The sequence below is a fragment of the Pseudopodoces humilis genome, chromosome 30 (genome assembly GCF_049639895.1).
Source record: "Pseudopodoces humilis isolate 2021_Gansu_Grassland_sample_001 chromosome 30, ASM4963989v1, whole genome shotgun sequence".
Lineage (NCBI taxonomy): Eukaryota > Metazoa > Chordata > Aves > Passeriformes > Paridae > Pseudopodoces > Pseudopodoces humilis.
Window position 1 is genome coordinate 4,479,848 of NC_142229.1, and position 21,163 is coordinate 4,501,010.

The 21,163-nt window shown below is 52.3% G+C and overlaps 1 protein-coding gene across 7 annotated transcripts in view; it reads right to left on the reverse strand.

Moving 5' to 3' along the window:
- Positions 1–316: 316 nt before the first annotated feature.
- SLC4A5 (solute carrier family 4 member 5) overlaps positions 317–21,163 on the reverse strand; it is a 34,125-nt gene continuing 13,278 nt past the window's right edge. For 3 of the 7 annotated variants that reach the window (XM_088068448.1, XM_088068454.1, XM_088068452.1), the window contains 20 exons: positions 20,655–20,750; positions 19,840–19,895; positions 17,528–17,685; positions 17,357–17,444; positions 17,032–17,186; positions 16,488–16,634; positions 15,963–16,137; positions 15,366–15,499; positions 14,987–15,258; positions 12,120–12,181; positions 11,399–11,599; positions 9,612–9,725; positions 8,463–8,624; positions 7,816–7,994; positions 7,157–7,229; positions 6,927–6,995; positions 6,309–6,482; positions 5,510–5,671; positions 2,704–2,771; positions 317–1,312 (listed from right to left, as the gene is read on the reverse strand). In XM_088068448.1, the coding sequence (XP_087924574.1) occupies positions 1,147–1,312; positions 2,704–2,771; positions 5,510–5,671; positions 6,309–6,482; positions 6,927–6,995; positions 7,157–7,229; positions 7,816–7,994; positions 8,463–8,624; positions 9,612–9,725; positions 11,399–11,599; positions 12,120–12,181; positions 14,987–15,258; positions 15,366–15,499; positions 15,963–16,137; positions 16,488–16,634; positions 17,032–17,186; positions 17,357–17,444; positions 17,528–17,685; positions 19,840–19,895; positions 20,655–20,750 (2,711 nt within the window). In that variant the 3' untranslated portion in view covers positions 317–1,146. Of the gene's footprint in view, positions 1,313–2,703; positions 2,772–5,014; positions 5,097–5,509; positions 5,672–6,308; positions 6,483–6,926; positions 6,996–7,156; positions 7,230–7,815; positions 7,995–8,462; positions 8,625–9,611; positions 9,726–10,205; positions 10,320–11,398; positions 11,600–12,119; positions 12,182–14,986; positions 15,259–15,365; positions 15,500–15,962; positions 16,138–16,487; positions 16,635–17,031; positions 17,187–17,356; positions 17,445–17,527; positions 17,686–19,839; positions 19,896–20,654; positions 20,751–21,163 lie in introns of all 7 variants that reach the window. The other 4 variants (XM_088068449.1, XM_088068453.1, XM_088068450.1 and 1 more) reach the window with 3 other exon arrangements.

Below are 21,163 nucleotides of genomic sequence, written 5' to 3' on the forward strand. Positions count from 1 at the left end.
GCCTCCTCTTCCTCTTCATCCCCATCCTGCTGTGCCTCCTCTTCCTCTTCATCCCCATCCTGCTGTGCCTCCTCCTCATCCCCATCCTGCTGTGCCTCCTCTTCCTCATCCCCATCCTGCTGTGCCTCCTCTTCCTCTTCATCCCCATCCTGCTGTGCCTCCTCTTCATCCCCATCCTGCTGTGCCTCCTCCTCATCCTGGGAGCTTCCTCCTCTTCATCCCTATCCCAGGTGCTTCCTCCTCCTCCTCCTCCTCCTCCTCCTCCTCCAATTCCACATTTCTGGGGCCAAAATCAGCGATCCCACCTTTCCTGGGACCAAAATCACCAATTCCACCTTTCCTGGGACCAAAATCACCAATCCCACTTTTCCAGGGCCAAAATCACCGATCCCACATTTCTGGAACCAAAATCACCAGTTCCACCATTCTAGAACCAAAATCACCAATTTTGCCTTTCCAGGACCAAAATCACTGATCCCACATTTCTGGGGCCAAAATCACCAATCCCACATTTCTGGAACCAGAATCACCGATCCCACCTTTCCGGGACAAAAATCACCAATCCCACATTTCCAGGACAAAAATCACCAATTTTGCCTTTCGGGGACCAAAATCACCGATCCCATCTTTCCTGGAACCAAACTCAGCAATTCCACATTTCCTGGAACCAAACTCACCGATCCCACATTTCTGGAACCAAAATCACTGATCCCACATTTTCCAGGACCAAAATCACCAATAATCCCACATTTCTGGAACCAAAATCATCAATTTCGCCTTTCCGGGACCAAAATCACCAACCCCATCTTTCCTGGAAGCAAACTCAGCAATTCCACATTTCCAGGACCAAAATCACCAATTTTGCCTTTCCTGGGACCAAAATCGCCGATTCCTCCTCCCCATCCCCGTTCCGCCGCCAGCGGCGATTCCTTTGCCCGACGGGAACAGCGGGAATTCCACAGCGCCTCACCCTAAAATCTCCCGCGAGCGCCGGGGACCGCCGGGGCCTCCCGCGTCCGGCAGAGAGAAATAAACCCAATTTCCTTTATATATATATATGAATTCATAGGTATGAATTTATATATATATATATATTTATATATATATAAATTAAAGCGAGGAGCAAGCGGGGAGCGCCGCGGGGGGCTATAGCGTGGTCTCACTGCCCATGTCCCGGGGAGCTTTTTCCGTGTCGGTGTCGTCGTAGTCCGATTCCATCTCGATCTTCACCTGGGGCACGGCACAGATGGGATTTCGGGAGTAGTTAAAGGCGGGAGACGACGGGCACGAGATCTTCAGGTGGAGGGTGATACTGGGGGGTGAGCAGGGGAGAGCGGGGTGAGCAGCCAGGGTGGTGGCCCCCACCCCAAACCCGCCCCCGGGGGGTGTTGGTGCCGTGAAGATTTTGTGCTTTTTTTCATCTTTTTCTGTATTTTTTTCCCATCTTTTTCGTATTTTTTATATGTATTTTTCTATATATTTTTATCTGTTTTTCATCTGTTTTTTAATGTATTTTTTATATGTATTTTTCATATATTTTCTATATATTTTCATCTATTTTCCATCTATTTTTTCATATATTTTTATATTTATTTTTTGTATATTTTCTATATATTTTCATCTGTTTTTCATATATATTTTTAATGTATTTTTATATGTATTTTTCATGTATTTTCTGTATATTTTACATATTTTCCATCTATTTTTAATGTATTTTTATATGTATTTTTCAGATATTTTCTATATATTTTCCATCTATTTTTCATATATTTTTAATATATTTTTATATGTATTTTTCATGTATTTTCTGTATATTTTACATATTTTCCATCTATTTTTTAATGTATTTTTTAATATGTATTTTTCATATATTTTCTATATATTTTCATCTATTTTCCATCTATTTTTTCATCTATTTTTATATGTATTTTTTAATATATTTTATATGTATTTTTAATAGATTTTTTGTATATTTTACATATATTTTCTATATATTTTCCATATATTTTTTCATATATTTTTAATATGTATTTTTCGTAGATTTTCCGTATATTTTCCGTATATTTTCTGTATATTTTTCATATATTTTCTGTATATTTTTCATCTATTTTCCATATATTTTTATTTATTTTCTATATTTTTCATATATTCTCTATATATTTTTATCTATTTTCCATATATTTTCTATATATTTTCCATATATTTTCCATATATTTTCTGTATATTTTCCATCTGTTTTCCTGCAGGATATTCCCAAAATCCCAGGATTCAGGTTCCTGAAAAGTGGCTGTCACTGAAAACAAATTCCACTATTTTCCCGAATATTTTTTTAAATTTATTTTTTCCTATAAATATTTTATATATTAAATATATATAAATATTTAATATAAAATATATACATATTAAATATTAAATAACTTAAATAAATAAAAATTAAATATTTAATATAAATGGATAAATATTTAATATAATATATATTTATTTATATATATATTTATATATATTTAATATAAAAATTTATAAATTACAAATTTATAAATTATAAAAATTTAATATATTTTTTCCTATAAAAAAGGAAACTGTCCCCTGCTGTCCCACAGCAGGGACAACAAAACCGCCCCAAATCCAGAGGGATGCTGGGAAAATCCGCCCGGATATTTGGGAATTGATGGTGGATCCCAAAGTTTTTCCCCTCCCGGTTACCTGCGATCCATGTCGGAACCGTTCGGGGAGGAGTCAGAACGCAAAGCTCCAGGTGGAGGCCCTCTTTCCTGGGGGGACACGGAGCTGAAAAACTCCCCAGGTGACCCCAAAAAAACCCCCCTGGTCCCCCAATCCCCGCTGCATCCTGGGGCAAAAATCACCGATCCCAAATTTCCTGGGGCAAAAATCACCGATCCCAAATTTCCTGGGCCAAAAATCACCGATCCCAAATTTCCTGGGCCAAAAATCACCGATCCCAAATTTCCTGGGCCAAAAATCACCGATCCCAAATTTCCTGGGCCAAAAATCACCGATTCCAAATTTCCTGGGGCAAAAATCACCGATCCCAAATTTCCTGAGCCAAAAATCACCGATCCCAAATTTCCTGGGGCAAAAATCACCGATCCCAAATTTCCTGGGCCAAAAATCACCGATCCCAAATTTCCTGGGCCAAAAATCACCGATCCCAAATTTCCTGGGGCAAAAATCACCGATTCCGAATTTCCTGGGCCAAAAATCACTGATCCCAAATTTCCTGGGGCAAAAATCACCGATCCCAAATTTCCTGGGCCAAAAATCACCGATCCCAAATTTCCTGGGGCAAAAATCACCGATTCCGAATTTCCTGGGCCAAAAATCACCGATCCCAAATTTCCTGGGGCAAAAATCACCGATTCCAAATTTCCTGGGCCAAAAATCACCAATTCCAATTTTCCTGGGGCAAAAATCACCGATCCCAAATTTCCTGGGGCAAAAATCACCGATCCCAAATTTCCTGGGCCAAAAATCACCGATCCCAAATTTCCTGGGGCAAAAATCACCGATTCCAAATTTCCTGGGCCAAAAATCACCGATCCCAAATTTCCTGGGGCAAAAATCACCGATTCCAAATTTCCTGGGCCAAAAATCACCGATTCCAAATTTCCTGGGCCAAAAATCACCAATTCCAATTTTCCTGGGGCAAAAATCACCGATCCCAAATTTCCTGGGCCAAAAATCACCGATCCCAAATTTCCTGGGGCAAAAATCACCGATCCCAAATTTCCTGGGCCAAAAATCACCGATCACAAATTTCCTGGGGCAAAAATCACCGATCACAAATTTCCTGGGGCAAAAATCACCGATCCCAAATTTCCTGGGCCAAAAATCACCGATTCCGAATTTCCTGGGCCAAAAATCACCGATCCCGAATTTCCTGGGGCAAAAATCACCGATCCCAATTTTCCTGGGGCAAAAATCACCGATTCCAAATTTCCTGGGGCAAAAATCACCGATCCCAATTTTCCTGGGGCAAAAATCACCGATCCCAAATTTCCTGGGCCAAAAATCACCGATCCCAAATTTCCTGGGCCAAAAATCACCGATCACAAATTTCCTGGGGCAAAAATCACCGATCACAAATTTCCTGGGGCAAAAATCACCGATCCCAAATTTCCTGGGCCAAAAATCACCGATCCCGAATTTCCTGGGGCAAAAATCACCGATTCCGAATTTCCTGGGGCAAAAATCACCGATCCCAAATTTCCTGGGGCAAAAATCACTGATCCTGAATTTCCTGGGCCAAAAATCACCGATTCCAAATTTCCTGGGGCAAAAATCACCGATCCCAAATTTCCTGGGGCAAAAATCACTGATTCCAAATTTCCTGGGGCAAAAATCACCGATTCCAAATTTCCTGGGCCAAAAATCACCGATTCCAAATTTCCTGGGGCAAAAATCACCAATCCCACCTTTCCTGTGACCAAAATCATCAATTCCATCTTTCCTGGAGCCAAAATCTCCGACCCTACATTTCCTGGAGCCAAAATCTCCGATCCTACATTTCCTGGAGCCAAAATCTCCGATCCCACCTTTCTGGGTGCCAGGAGAAGCTAAAACTCGCTGGGGCCGTGGAGCAGCCTGGAATGATCCTCCCCCCACCCCCCCAAATTTATTCCCAGGATTTTTGGTGAGGGCGGAGCCGAATCTGCTCTTCCCCAGCCGGAAAACTCCACCACGAGAAGCTTTTGAGGGCTCCAAACCATCCCAAACCCAGATATTTTTCACAAATCCCCATCACCACCAGCTCAGGAGGGAACGACAAAACCCCGGAGAGTCTCGGATTTGGTTTTTCTTTTTTTGAAGGAAATCTTGGCGATCCCCAAGCCTTGGGATGAGCGGAGTTCCCGCGTCTGTGCCCTCCTGGATTGTCCCGGGTGATCCAGGAGGGATCCGGGGGGATCCAGGAGGGATCCGGGGGGATCCAGCGGGGTTAGTGCCGAGCGGAGCCCACGGGAGGGGTTAGGAGGAGGCTCCTGGGCTCGTTACTTACGGCTGAGGCAATGGGGGCCCCCGTTTCGGGGCTGCGTGGGCAGGGGCTCCATGGGGATCTTAATGACTGAGGGAGGTGGGAACTGGGGAAGAAACGGGGAAATTCCTGGTGAAAGCAGCGCCTGGGGGGGCTCTGAGACCGCCTGGAGCTCCCAAAACCTCTGGAGGAGGAGGAGGAGGAGGAGGCTTTGCCTTCCTCTTCCCAAATCCCCGGGCAGGAGTTGCACGGAGGCTTTGAGGGATGGGTGCCTTGCCCCAAACTGGGGAACTCGGCCTCTTCTCCCCAAGGATTTCCTTCCTTTTGCCCTGATTTTCCGGCTTTTGGGACGTTCCCTGGAGCCTCCTGCCAGCCCTTGAGCCCCTCATTCAGTCCTGGAACATCTCCAGGAATCCAAGACCTTCACCCCAAACCCGGAGGTTCCGGTGGGAGTTTTCCCTTCCCAAATCTGGGGTGTCCCCACCGTCCTCAGGAGCCCCCCGGTGACCCCCTGCCCACCTCCTCATCGCTGCTGCTGTCGCCTTTGTTGCCTTTCTTCTTCTTCTTCTTGTCGTCCTCCTTCTTCTTCTCCTTCTCGGGGATGATGTTGTCGATCCAGGCCAGGTCGTGCTGGGAGAAGACGAAATCCAGGAGCCGCCTCACCAGGATCAGGGCCAGGATCTGACAGGGGAGAGGTCCAAGAGCATCGAACCCAAGATCTGGTGACCACCAAGCCAAAAATCCCTTAAATCCCAAGAAAACCCCTTTGGAGCGAGGATGGGATCACCATGATGGGGAAGATGATGGAACCATGCCAAAAACTCCATTAAATCCCAAAAAACCCGTTGGATCGAGGATGGGATTACCGTGACCATGAAGATGATGGAAGCCATGGTAGGACCATGCCAAAATTTCCTTAAATCCCCAAAAAAACTCCTTTGGGGCAAGGTTGGAATTTCCATGATGGGGAAGATGATGGTGGCCATGGTGGACCATGCCAGAAACTCCATTAAATCCCAAAAAAACCCTTTGGAGTGAGGATGGGATCACCATGATGGAGAAGATGATGGTGGCCATGGTGGGACCACACCAGAATATCTGTTAAATCCCAAAAAAACTCCTTTGGGGCAAGGTTGGAATTTCCATGATGGGGAAGATGATGGAAGCCATGGTGGAACCACACCAAAAACTCCATTAAATCCCAAAAAACCCCTCTGGATCGAGGATGGGATCACCATGACCATGAAGGTGATGGTGGGACCATGCCAAAAACTCCATTAAATCCCAAAAAACCCCTCTGGATCGAGGATGGGATTACCATGACGGGGAAGATGATGGCGGCCACGGTGGATTTGAGGATCCAGAGCACAGCCAGGCAGACGATCTGCACCAGGGTGAAGAGGTGGATGCGGCGCAGCGGGACGTGCCGCAGGAACACGTAGTCGGGCTGGTGCTTGGCCGGCATCAGGAAGAGCTTGCAGCGATCCCAAAACTGCCAGGGGAGGAATCCCTGGGGTTAATCCCCAGCCCAACCCCACAGAAAAACCCTTTTTTAGTCCCCAGAATGGAGGAAGAGTTTGAATTGATCCCAAAACTTTCAGGGGAGGAAGACCTGAATTAATCGTCAACCCAACCCCACAGAAAAACCCTTTTTAAGTCCCCAAAATAGAGGAGGAGATTGAACTGATCCCAAAACTGCCAGGGGAGGAATCCCTGGGGTTAATCCCCAGCCCAACCCCACGGGCTGCCCAGGAAAATCCTCTTTTATTCCCCCCAAATGGGGAATTTTCAGATTTTTGGTGTTTCTTGGAGGGTTTTGGGTATCTGCTGTCCCATGCGTGGAAATTTTGGAATAAAAGTCCTTTTTGAGCCAGTGTGGGACAATCTGTGGCCAGCGAGGAGGAGGAGGAGGAGGACGAGGAGGAAGGGCACTCACCTGGATGCCGTTCAGCGACGCCACGCCCATGTAGAGGAAGACTCCGTAGAGCACCGGCATGGGAATGTACTGGAAACAGGGAAAAACCACGGCCCTGACCATGGAGAAGGCAGCAGCTCCTCCCCAGGGCCAGGGCCCAGCGCTGGAGGTCACAAGGACACAGCTGGATCCAGCTGTTTTGTCCCCGTGTCCCCAGACCTCTGCAGGGACGGGGAACGGGAATGTTTTACCTTCAGAATAGGAGCCAGGAAAACCGAAATCCCCGTCAGCACGAAGACGATGATGCCGGTCACCCTCTGCTCCCTGGAGTGGGGCAGGAGCAGGATCAGCCCCATTGTCCACCCCGAGGAACCGCAGAGTCACGAGTGGGAATGGGATTGATCCACTGGGATCATGGATCCGACCCCAGACACCCCAAAACCCCAGCCTTGGGGCCGGGCCCGTTCCCTGGGCAGTGCTGGAACCCTCTGGGGGAAGAACCTTTCCCAAAATCCCCGCTGAGCCTGCCCTGGCCTGGCTCCAGCCGCTCCCTGGGTCCCGTCCCTGTCACGGAGCTCAGGGTCCGTCCCTCCTCTCCCCCTCCCAAGGAAGCTGGAACTGGGATCAGTCTCCCTCAGCTTCTCCAGCTGAACACCCCAAGTGCCCTCAGCCACTCCTCGAGTGTCCCCTCAGACCCTTCCCCACCCTCCTGTCCCTCCTTTGGACACTCCAATAATTTATTATCTTTTTTTTACACTACGTCACCCAAAACTGGCTGAGTTTTGAGCTGAGGCCGCCCCAGCCCAGAGCAGAGCAGAATCCCTCGCTGTCCCTGGTGTCCCCAGCATGGGGATGTCCCCCCAGCTCCAGGACACTGCTCAGCCCCCACCTGAGCCCCCCCAGGACTCACCTGACCCCCAGGAACTGGGGCTGCTCCCCCGGGGCGCTGGTCTCCGTCTCCATCTTGAGGCTGTCGATGTGGGCGATGGAGATGACGGTGGCGGCCACGTACCAGGGCAGCCCCATGAAGGAGCACACGGCCATCAGGATGCCCACCCAGAAGAGGTCCAGGTGGTACCCGGCTGCCTTCTGCAACACAGCACGGCCGGTTCGGGGGGGGTCCTGCGTTGTGGGGAGCCCCCCCAGGCACCCCCGAGGCCTCTGGCAGGGCCTCGGTGCACCCCGAACGCCCTTGGGGCAGCCGGTGTCGCTGTGATGTCCCCACATGGACATGGGGCACCTGGTGTCACCCCATATCTCCTCGCGTCACCCCTCTGCACAGAACGTCACCCCCCAGGCCATCCAGCACCCCAAACCCACAGCTGGCCGAGGCCAGAGCCAGCCCCCAACCCCACCCCAAACCTGGGTGCTGTGGGGGGATCCTGGGGTGCCCTGGGGGGATCCCGGGGTGCCCTGGGTGCTGTGGGGGGATCCTGGGGTGCCCTGGGGGGATCCCGGGGTGCCCTGGCTGCTGTGGGGGGATCCTGGGGTGCCCTGGCTGCTGTGGGGGGATCCTGGGGTGCCCTGGCTGCTGTGGGGGATCCCCAGGACTCTCACCCTGAGCTTGTGCTCCTTCCTGTTGACGATGACGGCCGTGATCTGCTGGTCCATGAAGATGAGGATGGTGACGAGCAGGGCGGGCAGGGCGCTGGCCAGGTACACCCACCACGGGTTCTTCCCAAAGGGAAACACGAACCAGCCCCGGTCCACGCGGGTGGGCTGGGGAGGACAACGGGGTCAGAACCTCGGGAACGGGGTCGGAACCTCGGGAACGGGGTCGGAACCTCGGGGACGCGGCACGGATTGGGAACACCCAAGGGTTGGTGTTTGGGGACAACCCCAACGCCCCATTCCGGATCCATCCTAAATCCTGCACCCCAAGCCATCCCCAAATCCTCATTGGGATCCTCATTGGGTTCCCCATTGGATTCCCTGTTGGGTTCTTCATTGGGATCCTCATTGGGATCTTCATTGGGATCTTCATTGGGATTCTAATTGGGTTCCTCATTGGGATCCCCATTGGGATCCTCATTGGATTCCCTATTGGGTTCTTCATTGGGTTCCCCATTGGGATCTTCATTGGGATCCCTGTTGGGTTCCTCAATGGGTTCCTCATTGGGTTCCTCTTTGGGTTCCCCATTGGGATCCTCATTGGGTTTCCCATTGGGATCTTCATTGGGTTCCCCTTTGAGATCCTCATTGGGTTCCCCATTGGGTTCTCCATTGGGTTCCTCATTGGGATCTTCATTGGGATCCCCATTGGGTTTCCCATTGGGTTCCTCATTGGAATCACTGGGTTCCTCGTTGGGTTCCCCACTGGGATCCCCATTGGGTTCCCCATTGGGTTCCTCATTGGGTTTCCCATTGGGATCTTCATTGGGTTCCCCTTTGAGATCCTCATTGGGTTCCCCATTGGGTTCTCCATTGGGTTCCTCATTGGGATCCCCATTGGGTTCCCCATTGGGTTCCTCATTGGGTTCCTCATTGGAATCATTGGGATCTTCCTTGGGTTCCCCATTGGGATCTTCCTTGGGATCTTCATTGGGTTCCCCATTGGGTTCCCCATTGGGATCTTCCTTGGGATCTTCATTGGGTTCCCCATTGGGTTCCTCGTTGGGATCCCCATTGGGTTCTCCATGTCACTCCCTGGATGGGGGAGGAGAAATCCTTCCTGAACGGGATTTTATGAATTTTTTGGTTTTTTACCTTGAAATCAGTAGGCACTTGGAGCTTTGGAGTGTTGAGTCCGAAAAGCACATCCAGCCCCACAAACATTAGTATGGACATAAAGATAGAGAAATCGCTAATGAGCTTACGGAGCTGCCGGGAGAGAGGGGGAGAGAGAGAAAAAAGGGAGGGGAAACGGCAAAATAGGGAGGAAAAGTGGCAAAAAAGGGAGGAAAATGATAAAAAAAGAAGGGGAAACAAAAATAGGGAGGAAAAACAACAAAATAGAGAGGGAAACAAAAAATAAATGGAAAAAAAAATAGGGAAAAAAGGAGGAAAAACAATAAAAAGGGGAGGGAAAACAAAATAAAAGGGAGGGGAAATCAGGAAAAGAAGGGGAAACCAGGAAAAGAAGGGGAAACAAAAAAAAGGGAGTAAAATTACAAAAAAGGGAGAAAAAACAAAAAAAGAGAAGAAAAACAACAAAAAAAGAAAGGAAAGAAAGTCAGAAAATTAGAATATTGTTAGAAAAGACCATGAAGCTTTTCAGAAGGTGCCTGGAGCTGTGATATTCCCAAAAAAGACCGGATGAGGAGCTGGAAAAAGAGCGTGGGAGAGGAGAGGAGGCCGAACCTTGATGATACTGGGGATGTGGAGTTTGGGGGTGTCCAGTCCGAAACAGGCGTCCACTCCACAGAAGAGCAGGATGGAGAAGACATTGGAAAAATCAGCAATGAAAGCCCTGACCTGGAGGCAAGACAGGGAAACGGGCTTGGAAAGGGCAATTAACGGGGTGGGAAGGGAATTAACGGGGTTGGAAAGGGCAATTAACGGGGTGGGAAGGGAATTAATGGGGTGGGGAAGGGGAATTAGGCCCTGGAATGTGCTGGAAGCTCTCCCTGGATCCTTCTCCTTCTCCAGGGGAACATTCCCAGCTCTCCCTGGATCCTTCCCCTTCTTCAGGGGAACATTCCCAGCTCTCCTGGAGCTCCTCCAGGTCCTGGAATGTGCTGGAAGCTCTCCCTGGATCCTTCCCTTCTCCAGGGGAACATTCCCAGCTCTCCCAGCCCGGCTCCAGAGGGTCTCCAGTTCCTCTGGGCTCTCCCCAGCAGCTCCACATCCTCCAGGTGCGGTCTCACCTGAGCGGGGCCGAGGGGGGCAGAATCCCCCCGGAGCTGGGGGTCAGCCCAGGGCACCTTTGGGGTCACGTCCAGCCCCTCAGCCACCCCAAAATCCCTCTCCCAGCGCTCCTCTCCATCCCTTCATCCCCAGCCTGGATCCATCCCAGGCATGGCCAAACCCCACGAGATCCCCTGGAGCTTGTCCAGGTCCCTCTGGATGTCCCCATCCTTTGGGATTGTCCCTTGGTGTCACCTGCAAACCTCCCGAGGGTGCCCTTGGCCGCTTCGTTTCCATCGTTAATGAGCACATTAATTAACCCTGCCCCAGACGGGGACCCCTGGACACCCCTGGTCACTGATGTCCATCGGGCTCTGGGCTGGTGACCACTTCCCTGTGGATGGGATCATCCCACCCATTCCTCATCCATTAATTATCCACCATTAATTATCCACCATTAATTATCCACCCTTCAATCATCCTCCCATTAACCCAACTCCAGTTCAGAGAGGAGGCTGCCATCCAGAGCCTCACAGAATCCCAAAAATCGGGAACTAAAACCTCGGGGAGGATCCCAATTTTGACCAAAACCACCTAAAACCAGGGATTTATTTTCCTGCAGCTCTGTGCCTCCAAAAAACTCCCGGCAGCTCCCGTTTTCCCTCATTTTCGGCAAAGGTCTTGGCAGAGCCTGGTTCTTTCCTTACCTTGGTGGGGAAATAGCGGCTGAATTTGAATTTTTTCAGGGTCAGGGTCATGGAGTAGGTGCCAAAGAAGAGGATGAAGGACATGAGGGCCAGGTCGGGCACGAATTTGCAGGATTTTCCCACTAAGCTGCCGCCGTATTTCAGACATTCCTTCTTACTCAGCTGGGTCCAGTCCAGAGCTGTGAGGTTGATAGCATTGGACTGGCGAGAAACCCCGAAAAAAAAGCAAAATTAGCAAAATCTGAAATCACTGTGGTGTGCAGGGAAAGGGGGAGTTGCAGCCCAAATCGAGCAAAATTGGTGTTTTTCAGGTGCAGCACGGAAAGAAAGGGAAATTTCCTTTCCAAACCCCCAAATTTTCTACTTTGAGGATTGCATTGTGCAAGAAAAGGGGGATTTTACAACTGAATTGAGCAAAATCAGCGTTTTGAGCTGAAATTTCCTGGCCAAACCCCCCAAAAAGAGCAATTTGAGCCATTTCAGCATGCAAAGAAAGGTGAATTTCCAGAGCTGCTGCCACTGGGATACCCAAAACCACAATGCTGATATAAATTTGAGGGGGAAAAGCGTGGATTTGGCGCTGCTGAGCCCCGCTGGGAACCCAAACCAGCCCAAATTTGAGTTCCCCTCACTCCCAGCTGGCCCATCCCACTGAAATCCCTCGGATTCGCCCTCCCCGATCCCGAATTTCCCGCTGGGACGAGCAGATCCCGTTTCTTACCAGAGAAACGTTAGTGGTGTTCGGTGCCACTGGAGCTGAAGCATCGAACAAGGTCGCGTTGGCTGCGGGAAAGGATTCGGTTATTGAGGTTCTGGGGCTAAACCCGACATTTTTGGGCATTCACACCAGCCGAGCCCGGCAGGGATCGGCATCCCGAGATTTTGGGGGGAAATCCCCCTTTTTTAACCCCACAGCGACTTCTCCCTGATTAATCCCGCGGTGCCGGGGAGGATGCGGAGGCTCCCGCGGCCATTTCTCCCTCCAGGGCTGGCCAGTGCCAGAGGGGATTTTTTAGGAGCTTCCCAGTTCCTAAAAATTCCAGGAGCTTCCCAGGGAAGCAGCCTGGGGTTTTTTTTGTGGTTTTTTTTTTTTTTATTAGTTTTTATCGCGCCCAATTTGCCTTTTTAAAATCACTATTAATTTTTTTTCTAAAAAAAAAAAAATCGTTTTGGGGGTGTTTTGGTGTCATCAGCGCAAAATTCCGTCTTTTTGAGCCCCCGGCGCCTTCTCCTCCTCGGCTCTTCGGGTGACGCGGCTCCGCAGCTCCGGGAGCACCCCCGGCTTCCCTCGGGGTGCCCCTAAAAGAGGGAATTCAGGAATTCCGGGACCGTTTTGCCGCCCCGCTCTTCCATCCTCTTCGCCAAGCGGGAATTTCGGCCGCCGCCTCCGTCCCCGGCGGATTAACGAAGGAGAAGCCGGGTTAGGGCAGAGACCCCGGGGCTGCCGGGAACAAACCCGGCCCTAAAAACATCAACTTTTATTCTCATTTTTCTCCTCCACAACCTTTTCTTTTTCCACAAACCCTATTTTGGGGATTTTTTTACGCCTTTAAAGGGCGGCACAGCACTGGTGGGATTAAAGAGAGGAGCCCTAAGGGCTCCACACAAACCTTTTTAGAGAGAGAGAAAAGTCAAATACATGGGGAAAAAAAAAAATAACAACAGAACCCCCCCGTTGGGGGGAGAGTATCAAATATTAAAATAGTTTTAATATTTAGAAGGCGATACTCACTTGAGATTGAAATCAGCCCCAATTGATGTGTGCAGCAGAGACAAATATGGGACAAATCAGTTATAATAATCAAAAATCAGCAGGGATGGAAAAAAAAAGGGAATTAAAAATAAAAAAAAATAAGGATGGAGGGGGGAATAAACATAATTTCTAGAGGAATTTTAAATCCGGCGTGGACACCGCTGCCTTGGGCAGCCAGGGCGAGGAGCGGGATGGGGAATTGGGGTGCGGATGCCGCTGGGCTGCTCGGGGTTTGCTCGGGATGGGGGCTTGGAGAAGGGGGAGACCTCCCTGGAGGCTGAAGGCTCCTCCTGCCGGAGCTGCCGGCTGGATCCCGGAGGGTGCTCACGGTTCCTTTTGGGAATTCCAGCTCTGGGGAATCCGTCTTGGCTCTGGGTGGGGTTTGGGGGCTCAGCTTGGGGAGAGTTGGGTTGGCTGCAGGTGGTGCTCTGGGTCCCGGTGGGATCGCGGTGCTTACGGCAGGAATTGAGGAAAAAGGCGAAATTAAACCAAATCGCTGCGATTCCCGCCGGGTGAGAGCGCTCCTTGGAATGGCTGATGTGTTGGGAATGCGATGGGTGGAGGGTCTTGGATGCTTTTCTTGAAGGAAGGAGATGGGCAGAACTTCACCATGACCTTCATCCACCTTCACCTTCATCCCGTCATCTTCATCCACCATGACCTTCATCCACCTTCACCTTCATCCATCATCTTCATCCACTGTGACCTTCATCCACCTTCACCTTCATCCATCATCATCTTCATCCACTGTGACCTTCATCCACCTTCACCTTCATCCATCATCTTCATCCACTGTGACCTTCATCCACCTTCACCTTCATCCTCCATCATCTTCATCCACCGTGACCTTCATCCACCTTCACCTTCATCCCGTCATCTTCATCCACTGTGACCTTCATCCACCATCACCTTCATCCCCCATCATCTTCATCCACCATGAACTTCATCCACCATCACCTTCATCCCCCATCATCTTCATCCACCATGAACTTCATCCACCTTCACCTTCATCCACCTTCACCTTCATCCATCACCTTCATCCTCCATCACCTTCATCCACTGTGACCTTCATCCACCTTCACATTCATCCATCATCATCTTCATCCACCTTCACCTTCATCCACCTTCACCTTCATCCACTGTCAGTCTCCTCTGGCTGCAGCTGGTGCTCCCCAAAATTTAGTTTTTTTGGCACGAATTCAGCTCCTGGGAGAGCAGGTGGTCACTGCTGTGAGCCCGAAGCCGTCTCCGCTCCCTCCCAGGAGCGTCCGAGCTCCACAATTCGGATCTGGGATCATCCAGGACGTCTCTCCAAGGGCAAAACCATGGAAGGACCATCTGCTCAGAGCCTGATGGCCTCTCCTTTTGGAAAAGGAGCGGAAAAAGAGGAGAAAAACCAGTCCATGGAGGTTTCCACCCCTGGCTGGGACATCCCAGGGTGACCCAGGCACTGGAGAGCACAGAACCACTCCAGGCGTTTCCTGGAGATTCAGTTTCCATCAGCAGCAGGCTGGAACCACCTGAAATGTCCTTTTTTTGTTTTTCTTCCATATTTCTTTCTTATCCATCCAAGTGGGGCCGCTCCAGGCTGAGATCCCGACTCTCCATCCGCCGTGTCCCGGGAAACTCCCAGTCCTTCATCCAAGGAGGGGGACAAGGCTCTTCCTCCATCTCCCAAACCCGCTCCGAGGAGGACGATGAGGACGAGGTCTCTCCACCCCAGGCAGCTGCCTCCTCCCGCATCCTGGGCCAGCGATCCCGTGGGATTCATCCGCGCCAGGACCCTCCCACCCCCGGCTCCTGGATGAACCCACCTGGCCCCGGGATGAACTCACCTGGATCGGGGGCGACGCACTCGCACTTGTACATGGTGACGTAGTCGGGCTTGAAGTCGGAGTTGATGGGGTAGTACTTGAAGGCCCCGATCATCTTCTTGATGGCGTCGTAGATGAAGATGAAGCTGATGAGGGTGGAGAAGCCCTCCTCGGTGAAGCGCGTGATGTACTTTATAATGAAGCTGGCGTCGGTGGCCACCAGGATAAGGCACTGCAGGGCCGAGTGCAGCCCGATCCACAGGCGGAATTCCATGTAGTCGATGCCGTTGCCTCTGGAGGAGGGGACACGCGGCCCTGTGAGAGCGGCCGGGGGCTGGGGGACACGTCCCAGCCCCGCAGGGACGGGCCCCGCTGTCCCCTGGCGTGGCCCAGCACTCACTTGCTGAAGTCGAAGAGCAGCTTCTCGAAGATGAGGATGGGGCCGGTGCTGCTGAGGATGATGAGGGGCTGGCCGGCGAAGAGGCAGAACATGGAGCCGGCCATGGCCGTGCCCAGGAAGCTCTCCATGACCCCCTGGGGACGGAGCAGAGGCAGAGTTAGGGGTGCCCCACGGATCCCCTGATGGAGATGGGGGTGAGGGACCTCGGGTTGGGACCGTGTCCCATTGCTCCATGGAGGGATCCCAGGGCTGCCAGTCCCACCTGGCCATGAATGCCCACCTCCAGAAGCTTGGCATGGGACAAGTAAAATCCATCCCATCCATCCCAGGTCCCACCCAGGTCCCATCCCGGGTCCCATCCCAGGTCCCATCCCGGATCCCATCCTGGGTCCCATCCCAGGTCCCATCCCAAGTCCCATCCCAGATCCCATCCTGGGTCCCATCCCAGATCCCATCCTGGGTCCCATCCCAGATCCCATCCCACCCCAGGTCCCATCCCAAGTCCCATCCCGGATCCCATCCCAGATCCCATCCCATCCATCCCAGGTCCCATCCCATCCCTGCTCGTCCCCAAGCCGGTGACACGCCAGGCCACACCTGGTAGTTGTCGGTGGCGTCCCCCAGCAGCCCCCCGAAGGTGATGGCGTTGGTGATGCAGCCCAGGTAGATGAAGAGGATGGCGGAGATGGACTGGATATGGAAACCTTCGTAGAAGTCGCTCGGGAACCAGGGCAGCTTCCTCTTGATATCCAGGTAGAGGCCACCACAAAACCTGCGGAGACACCGCCGAGGAGCTGGTGACTTCCACCAAAACAGAACCCTGGAATCCTGGAGTGGTTTGGATTGGGAAGGACCTTAAATCCCATCCCATTCCATCCCACACCTCCCGCTGTCCCAGGCCCTGGACACTCCCAGGGATCCAGCTCCTCTGGCCAGCTGGGAGATGTACAAATATTGATACATAAATATAATTTGATATATGGACTCATAAATAGATCCGGTGCTGACCAAAACCCGTTCCCACCAGGATTTCACCCCTCCCTGCCCCAGGATGAGCCCGTGGGAGACACTGATGGATCCCAGCACCCTCTGGAGGTTTTTTGGGGGTGGCTCCTTGCTCACCTGCCGGTCCAGGCCAGCTCCTCCCCAATCTCGTGGACTTCGGGCATCTCCCCATCGTCGCTGCCGCCGCCGCCGCCGCCCCCGGCGCCCGCCCCGCCGGCCGCGCCGTTCATCTGCCCCACCTCGTTCAGCGAGAACACCGACTTCCTGCGGGACACCGGCACCGCCTCGGATCCGCTCTGGCACCGCCGGGTCGGCACCGCCGGGTCGGCACCGCCCAGCCCCGGCGCGGGCACCGCGGCCGTGGTGCAGCTCTGAGCCTGAGCCGAGTTTGGGTTTTGGGCTGAATTTGGACAGATCCAGAGCTGACCCAACCCCAGGAGTCGTGGGATGGGTTGGGAGGGACTCAAGGATCATCCAGCTCAACTCCTGCCCTGGGCAGGGTCGCCTCCCACTAAAAGTTGTTCCAGGGGAGTGAAAGCGGCTCTGAGCCGACCTGGGAACAAAACCTGCTGCAAATCCAGCGTTCCTGGGACTTCTGGAGGGGTTATTTCCAGGCATGAAGCCCCCCAGAAATGGGTCCAGCCCCGTGGCCCTCACCCACCTCTTCTCAGCTGAGGGCACTTTCTTGGGGGGCTCAATCCGAATGTTGGGGTCCCACTCGCCGGGCGGGAGGACGATGACCTCGTCCAGGAACTCATCGATGCCGGCGATCAGGTCCTCCCTGTCCCGAGCTTTGTAGGCAACATCGCTGAAGAGCTGGGGGTGGACACAGGGCAGGGTCAGCCTCCGCTCCCAAGTCCTCCCAAGGGGTTCAAATCTCAATTTTTGGGGTGAGAAGGTGGAAATTGATTTTTTTTTTTTTTTTTGCTCGGTTCTGAGCCAGGATGTCCCAAACGAGGGCTGGCGGTGGGGTGGCCGCTACTCACGTCGTCCACCATCAGAGTGGCGATGGCCCTGCCGATCTCGTTGTAGGATTTGGCTTTTCCCGCCGGACCCAGGAGGATGAAGAGGAACCTGGGGAGGGAAAGTTGCCGCGTTTGGCCACCTCGGAGCTCTGGTGCCACCAGACCGCTCGGCCCCCGGGGCACGGCGCCCACCTGGTGGGGACGGGGACCTCCGTCACCCCTCCCAGCATCGTGGCCTGGAGCAGCCTCACGAAGGCCACGAAGGGTTTCTCCAGGAACTCCACCTCTCCCACCAGCACGTTGGAGGCCTCGGCGTCCTTGGGGATCTTCTTGATGAACTTGTTCTTCAGCTGTTGGGGAAGACAAGAGGGAGGGAGGGAGCGGTCGCTGAAATTTGGCTTTTCCCCCCTTTTTTCCCCACCAAAGTTGAAGCCTCTGGGTGGGAAAATCTCAAAGATTTCACCTCTGGTCGTCCCAGGACTCGCAGAGGTGGGGACTGAGGAGCCACACCCGGGAATCAGCCAGGAAAAAATTCACAAAGCCAAATTTCTTCAGCAATGAGGCTAAAACCGAGACTGGCTCTAAACTGCACCCCCAGGGCTCCGCATCCCAACCAGCAACCTTTGGTTTTGCTCTCCTGGGTTCTCCACAAAAGCAAAACTCCCCGTGGAAAACCTGATTCAAAGCCCAGGGATGCCGGACCCAGCACCCAGGAACATTTCTGGAGTTCCTTTGCAGCCCCTGCGTGGCACAGAACCCCCTCCAAGCCCTGCAGGGCGCAGATTTTCACACCTCGTTCCTCCCCAGCCCCACAGAAAAAACGGGAGCAGCAAAACCTCATCCATGGATTTATTCCCCAGGTCTCTTCTCCCCCGCAGCTCTTTTCATTACCAGCCTAAAAGGGTTCAATACCCAGCCGGGCAGGGAGTTATGATAATCTATACGGCAGCGTGAGGGGAGGCATGTGAGCCGGGCAGCCGCCTCTCCCCGTCCTAATCTTTTAAACCCAAATGGAAAAACTCTAAAAAAAAAAAAAAATAAAGAATAAATCGTAATAATAAAACAACTCCTCCAGCGCGGCTGGAATAAGAGCAGGAGTTACCAGTGGCCACTAAGCTTCGTGTAACACTTAAAAAGTCTCTTTGTAGTGGGTCTAATAGGGCGATTAAACCTAAATGCTTTGCATATTTTGGGATTAACCCTCCGAACCCCATTGCTGGAGGGGATATTTGGGGTTCCTGAGCGGGCACCGGGGTGGATTCGCTTCGGGAGGTGGCCTGGAAAGCTCTGTGGTGTCCCTGTCCCCTGGCTCCCAGCAGGACGTGGATTTCCGTCCGTGAAATCCAGGGAAGTAAAACATTATTTATTGTGTATTGCCCTAAAGTGCTTCACCCCAGGTAAACCCAGCGAGGACATCCTGGGGGAAAAGCGGGTTATCCCATCCCGTTCCCTAAAATCCCAAAGAAAGTTGTTATCCCATCCCATTCCCTAAAATCCCAAAGAAAGTTGTTATCCCATTCCCTAAAATCCCAAAGAAAGTTGTTATCCCATTCCCTAAAATCCCAAAGGATGTTGTTATCCCATTCCCTAAAATCCCAAAGAAAGTTGTTATCCCATCCCATTCCCTAAAATCCCAAAGGAACTTGTTATCCCATCCCATTCCCTAAAATCCCAAAGAAAGTTGTTATCCCATTCCCTAAAATCCCAAAGGAACTTGTTATCCCATCCCATTCCCTAAAAACCCTAAGTTGTTATCCCATCCCATTCCCTAAAAACCCAAAGCAAGTTATTACCCCATTCCCTAAAATCCCAAAGAAAGTCGTTATCCCATCCCATTCCCTAAAATCCCAAATGAAGTCGTTATCCCATTCCCTAAAATCCCACAGGGACAGTGATTCTGCCTTTTGTTCAGGGTGAAATCAGGAACAGAAACAAAGCAAAGCTCGTACAACGAACCAACAATTCCCAGAAAAAGGGTCTGGGATGGGAAAGGGACAGAACCCCGCTGGATCCATCCCATCCCTCAATCCCGGCTCCCTCCTGAAAGCATTCCCAGAAGGAAAAGCCCCCCGTGGCCTCTCAGCTGGGTTTTGCATCGAGAAACCCCCAGGAGAAACAGATCCCACCCCGAATCCCAGCCCCTCGTGTCCCTCTGTGCCAACCCAGGAGCTCCGGCGGGATTTACCGCCCTCTCCCAGCCGGTCCTTCGGGATTCCTGCTCTTCCAAACACCTTTCCCGTCCTCCCTGAAGATCCGGAGGGAGTTTCTGCCCCACCCCGGTGGATTTGAGCTGCCCCGGCCTCCTGGCTCGTCCCTAATTCCGTGTCACCTCTGGGGCAGCGTCCCCGCGGCTCCACGGGGATCCATACCGCCGTTAATTCCCCTAATTAGGAATTTGTACGGATATCGACCGCGCCGAGGAGCCAAACAACCCCGGAGCCCAGCAGGAATCGCGTCGGGACGCTCCTCCCAGCGGGATTTCGGGATTTCGGGATTTCGGGTACCTGGTCAGTGCTCGGCGTGTCCGAGATGTCGTTCATGCTCCGGCTCTGGGCGTGACCTGGAGGAGGGAACGCAGGGAAGGTGAGGAGAAGCCACCGCTGGAGCCAGGAGCAATCCCGCTGGGGAGAATAAAATATTGTCTGTGGCATTTGGGCCTGAAACGCCGGGAATTAGGGAAAACTCCTTCTCCGAAAGGCTGGAGAGGCTGGCATGGAGCCCCCATCCCTGGAAGGGTCCGGAAACCGTCCGGACGTGGCGCTTGGGTGGTGCTGGTGTTCCCTAACGATCCCAGAACTCCACCGACGGGAGCGTTTCCAGTCTCAGCCACACGGACCAAGCTCCCAGGTTCGGATGGGATTTCCCGCCTGCCCTCTCCCAGCCAAGCGACCTTTTGGGATTCCCTCCCTCTTCCAAGCGCCGCTCCTTCCCTCCCTAAAGATTTCAAGGAATTTTCTTCCTCCACCCTAAGGATCCTGAGCTCCACCAAATTCCGTGGTGGGACCTCGTTTCAACCTCCCGCTCTGGCACCGGGAGTTTGGTTTCCCAGGGAATTTGGTTTCCCAGGGAGTTTGGTTTCCCAGGGAGTTTGGTTTCCCAGGGAATTTGGTTTTCCAAGGAATTTGGTTTCCCAGGGAATTTGGTTTTCCAGGGAATTTGGTTTTCCAAGGAGTTTGGTTTTCCAAGGAATTTGGTTTCCCAGGGAATTTGGTTTTCCAAGGAGTTTGGTTTCCCAGGGAATTTGGTTTCCAGGGAATTTGGTTTCCAGGGAATTTGGTTTCCCAGGGATGTTCCGGGGCGGTTGGCGTCCCCCACTCACGCAGGCGGCCGTAGCTGGCGCTCTGCCGCATCCGCAGGTCCTCGGTGGAGCGGTGGAAGGCGGCGCCGGCGGCCGGGCCCCGCACGGGGCTGCGGGCTGGGGGAGAGAGAGGGGCCGTGAGACCTGGAGCGGGATCCCATTGGGAATGTCGGGGCAGGATCCCATTGGGAATGTCGGGGCAGGATCCCACTGGGAATGTCTGGGCAGGATCCATTGGGAATGTCGGGGCAGGATCCCATTGGGAATGTCGGGGCAGGATCCATTGGGAATGTCGGGGCAGGATCCATTGGGAATGTCGGGGCAGGATCCATTGGGAATGTCGGGGCAGGATCCCAGTGGGAATGTCAGGGCAGGATCCCATTGGGAATGTCGGGGCAGGATCCCATTGGGAATGTCGGGGCAGGATCCCATTCATTGGGAATGTCAGGGCAGGATCCATTGGGAATGTCTGGGCAGGATCCCATTGGGAATGTCTGGGCAGGATCCCATTCATTGGGAATGTCGGGGCA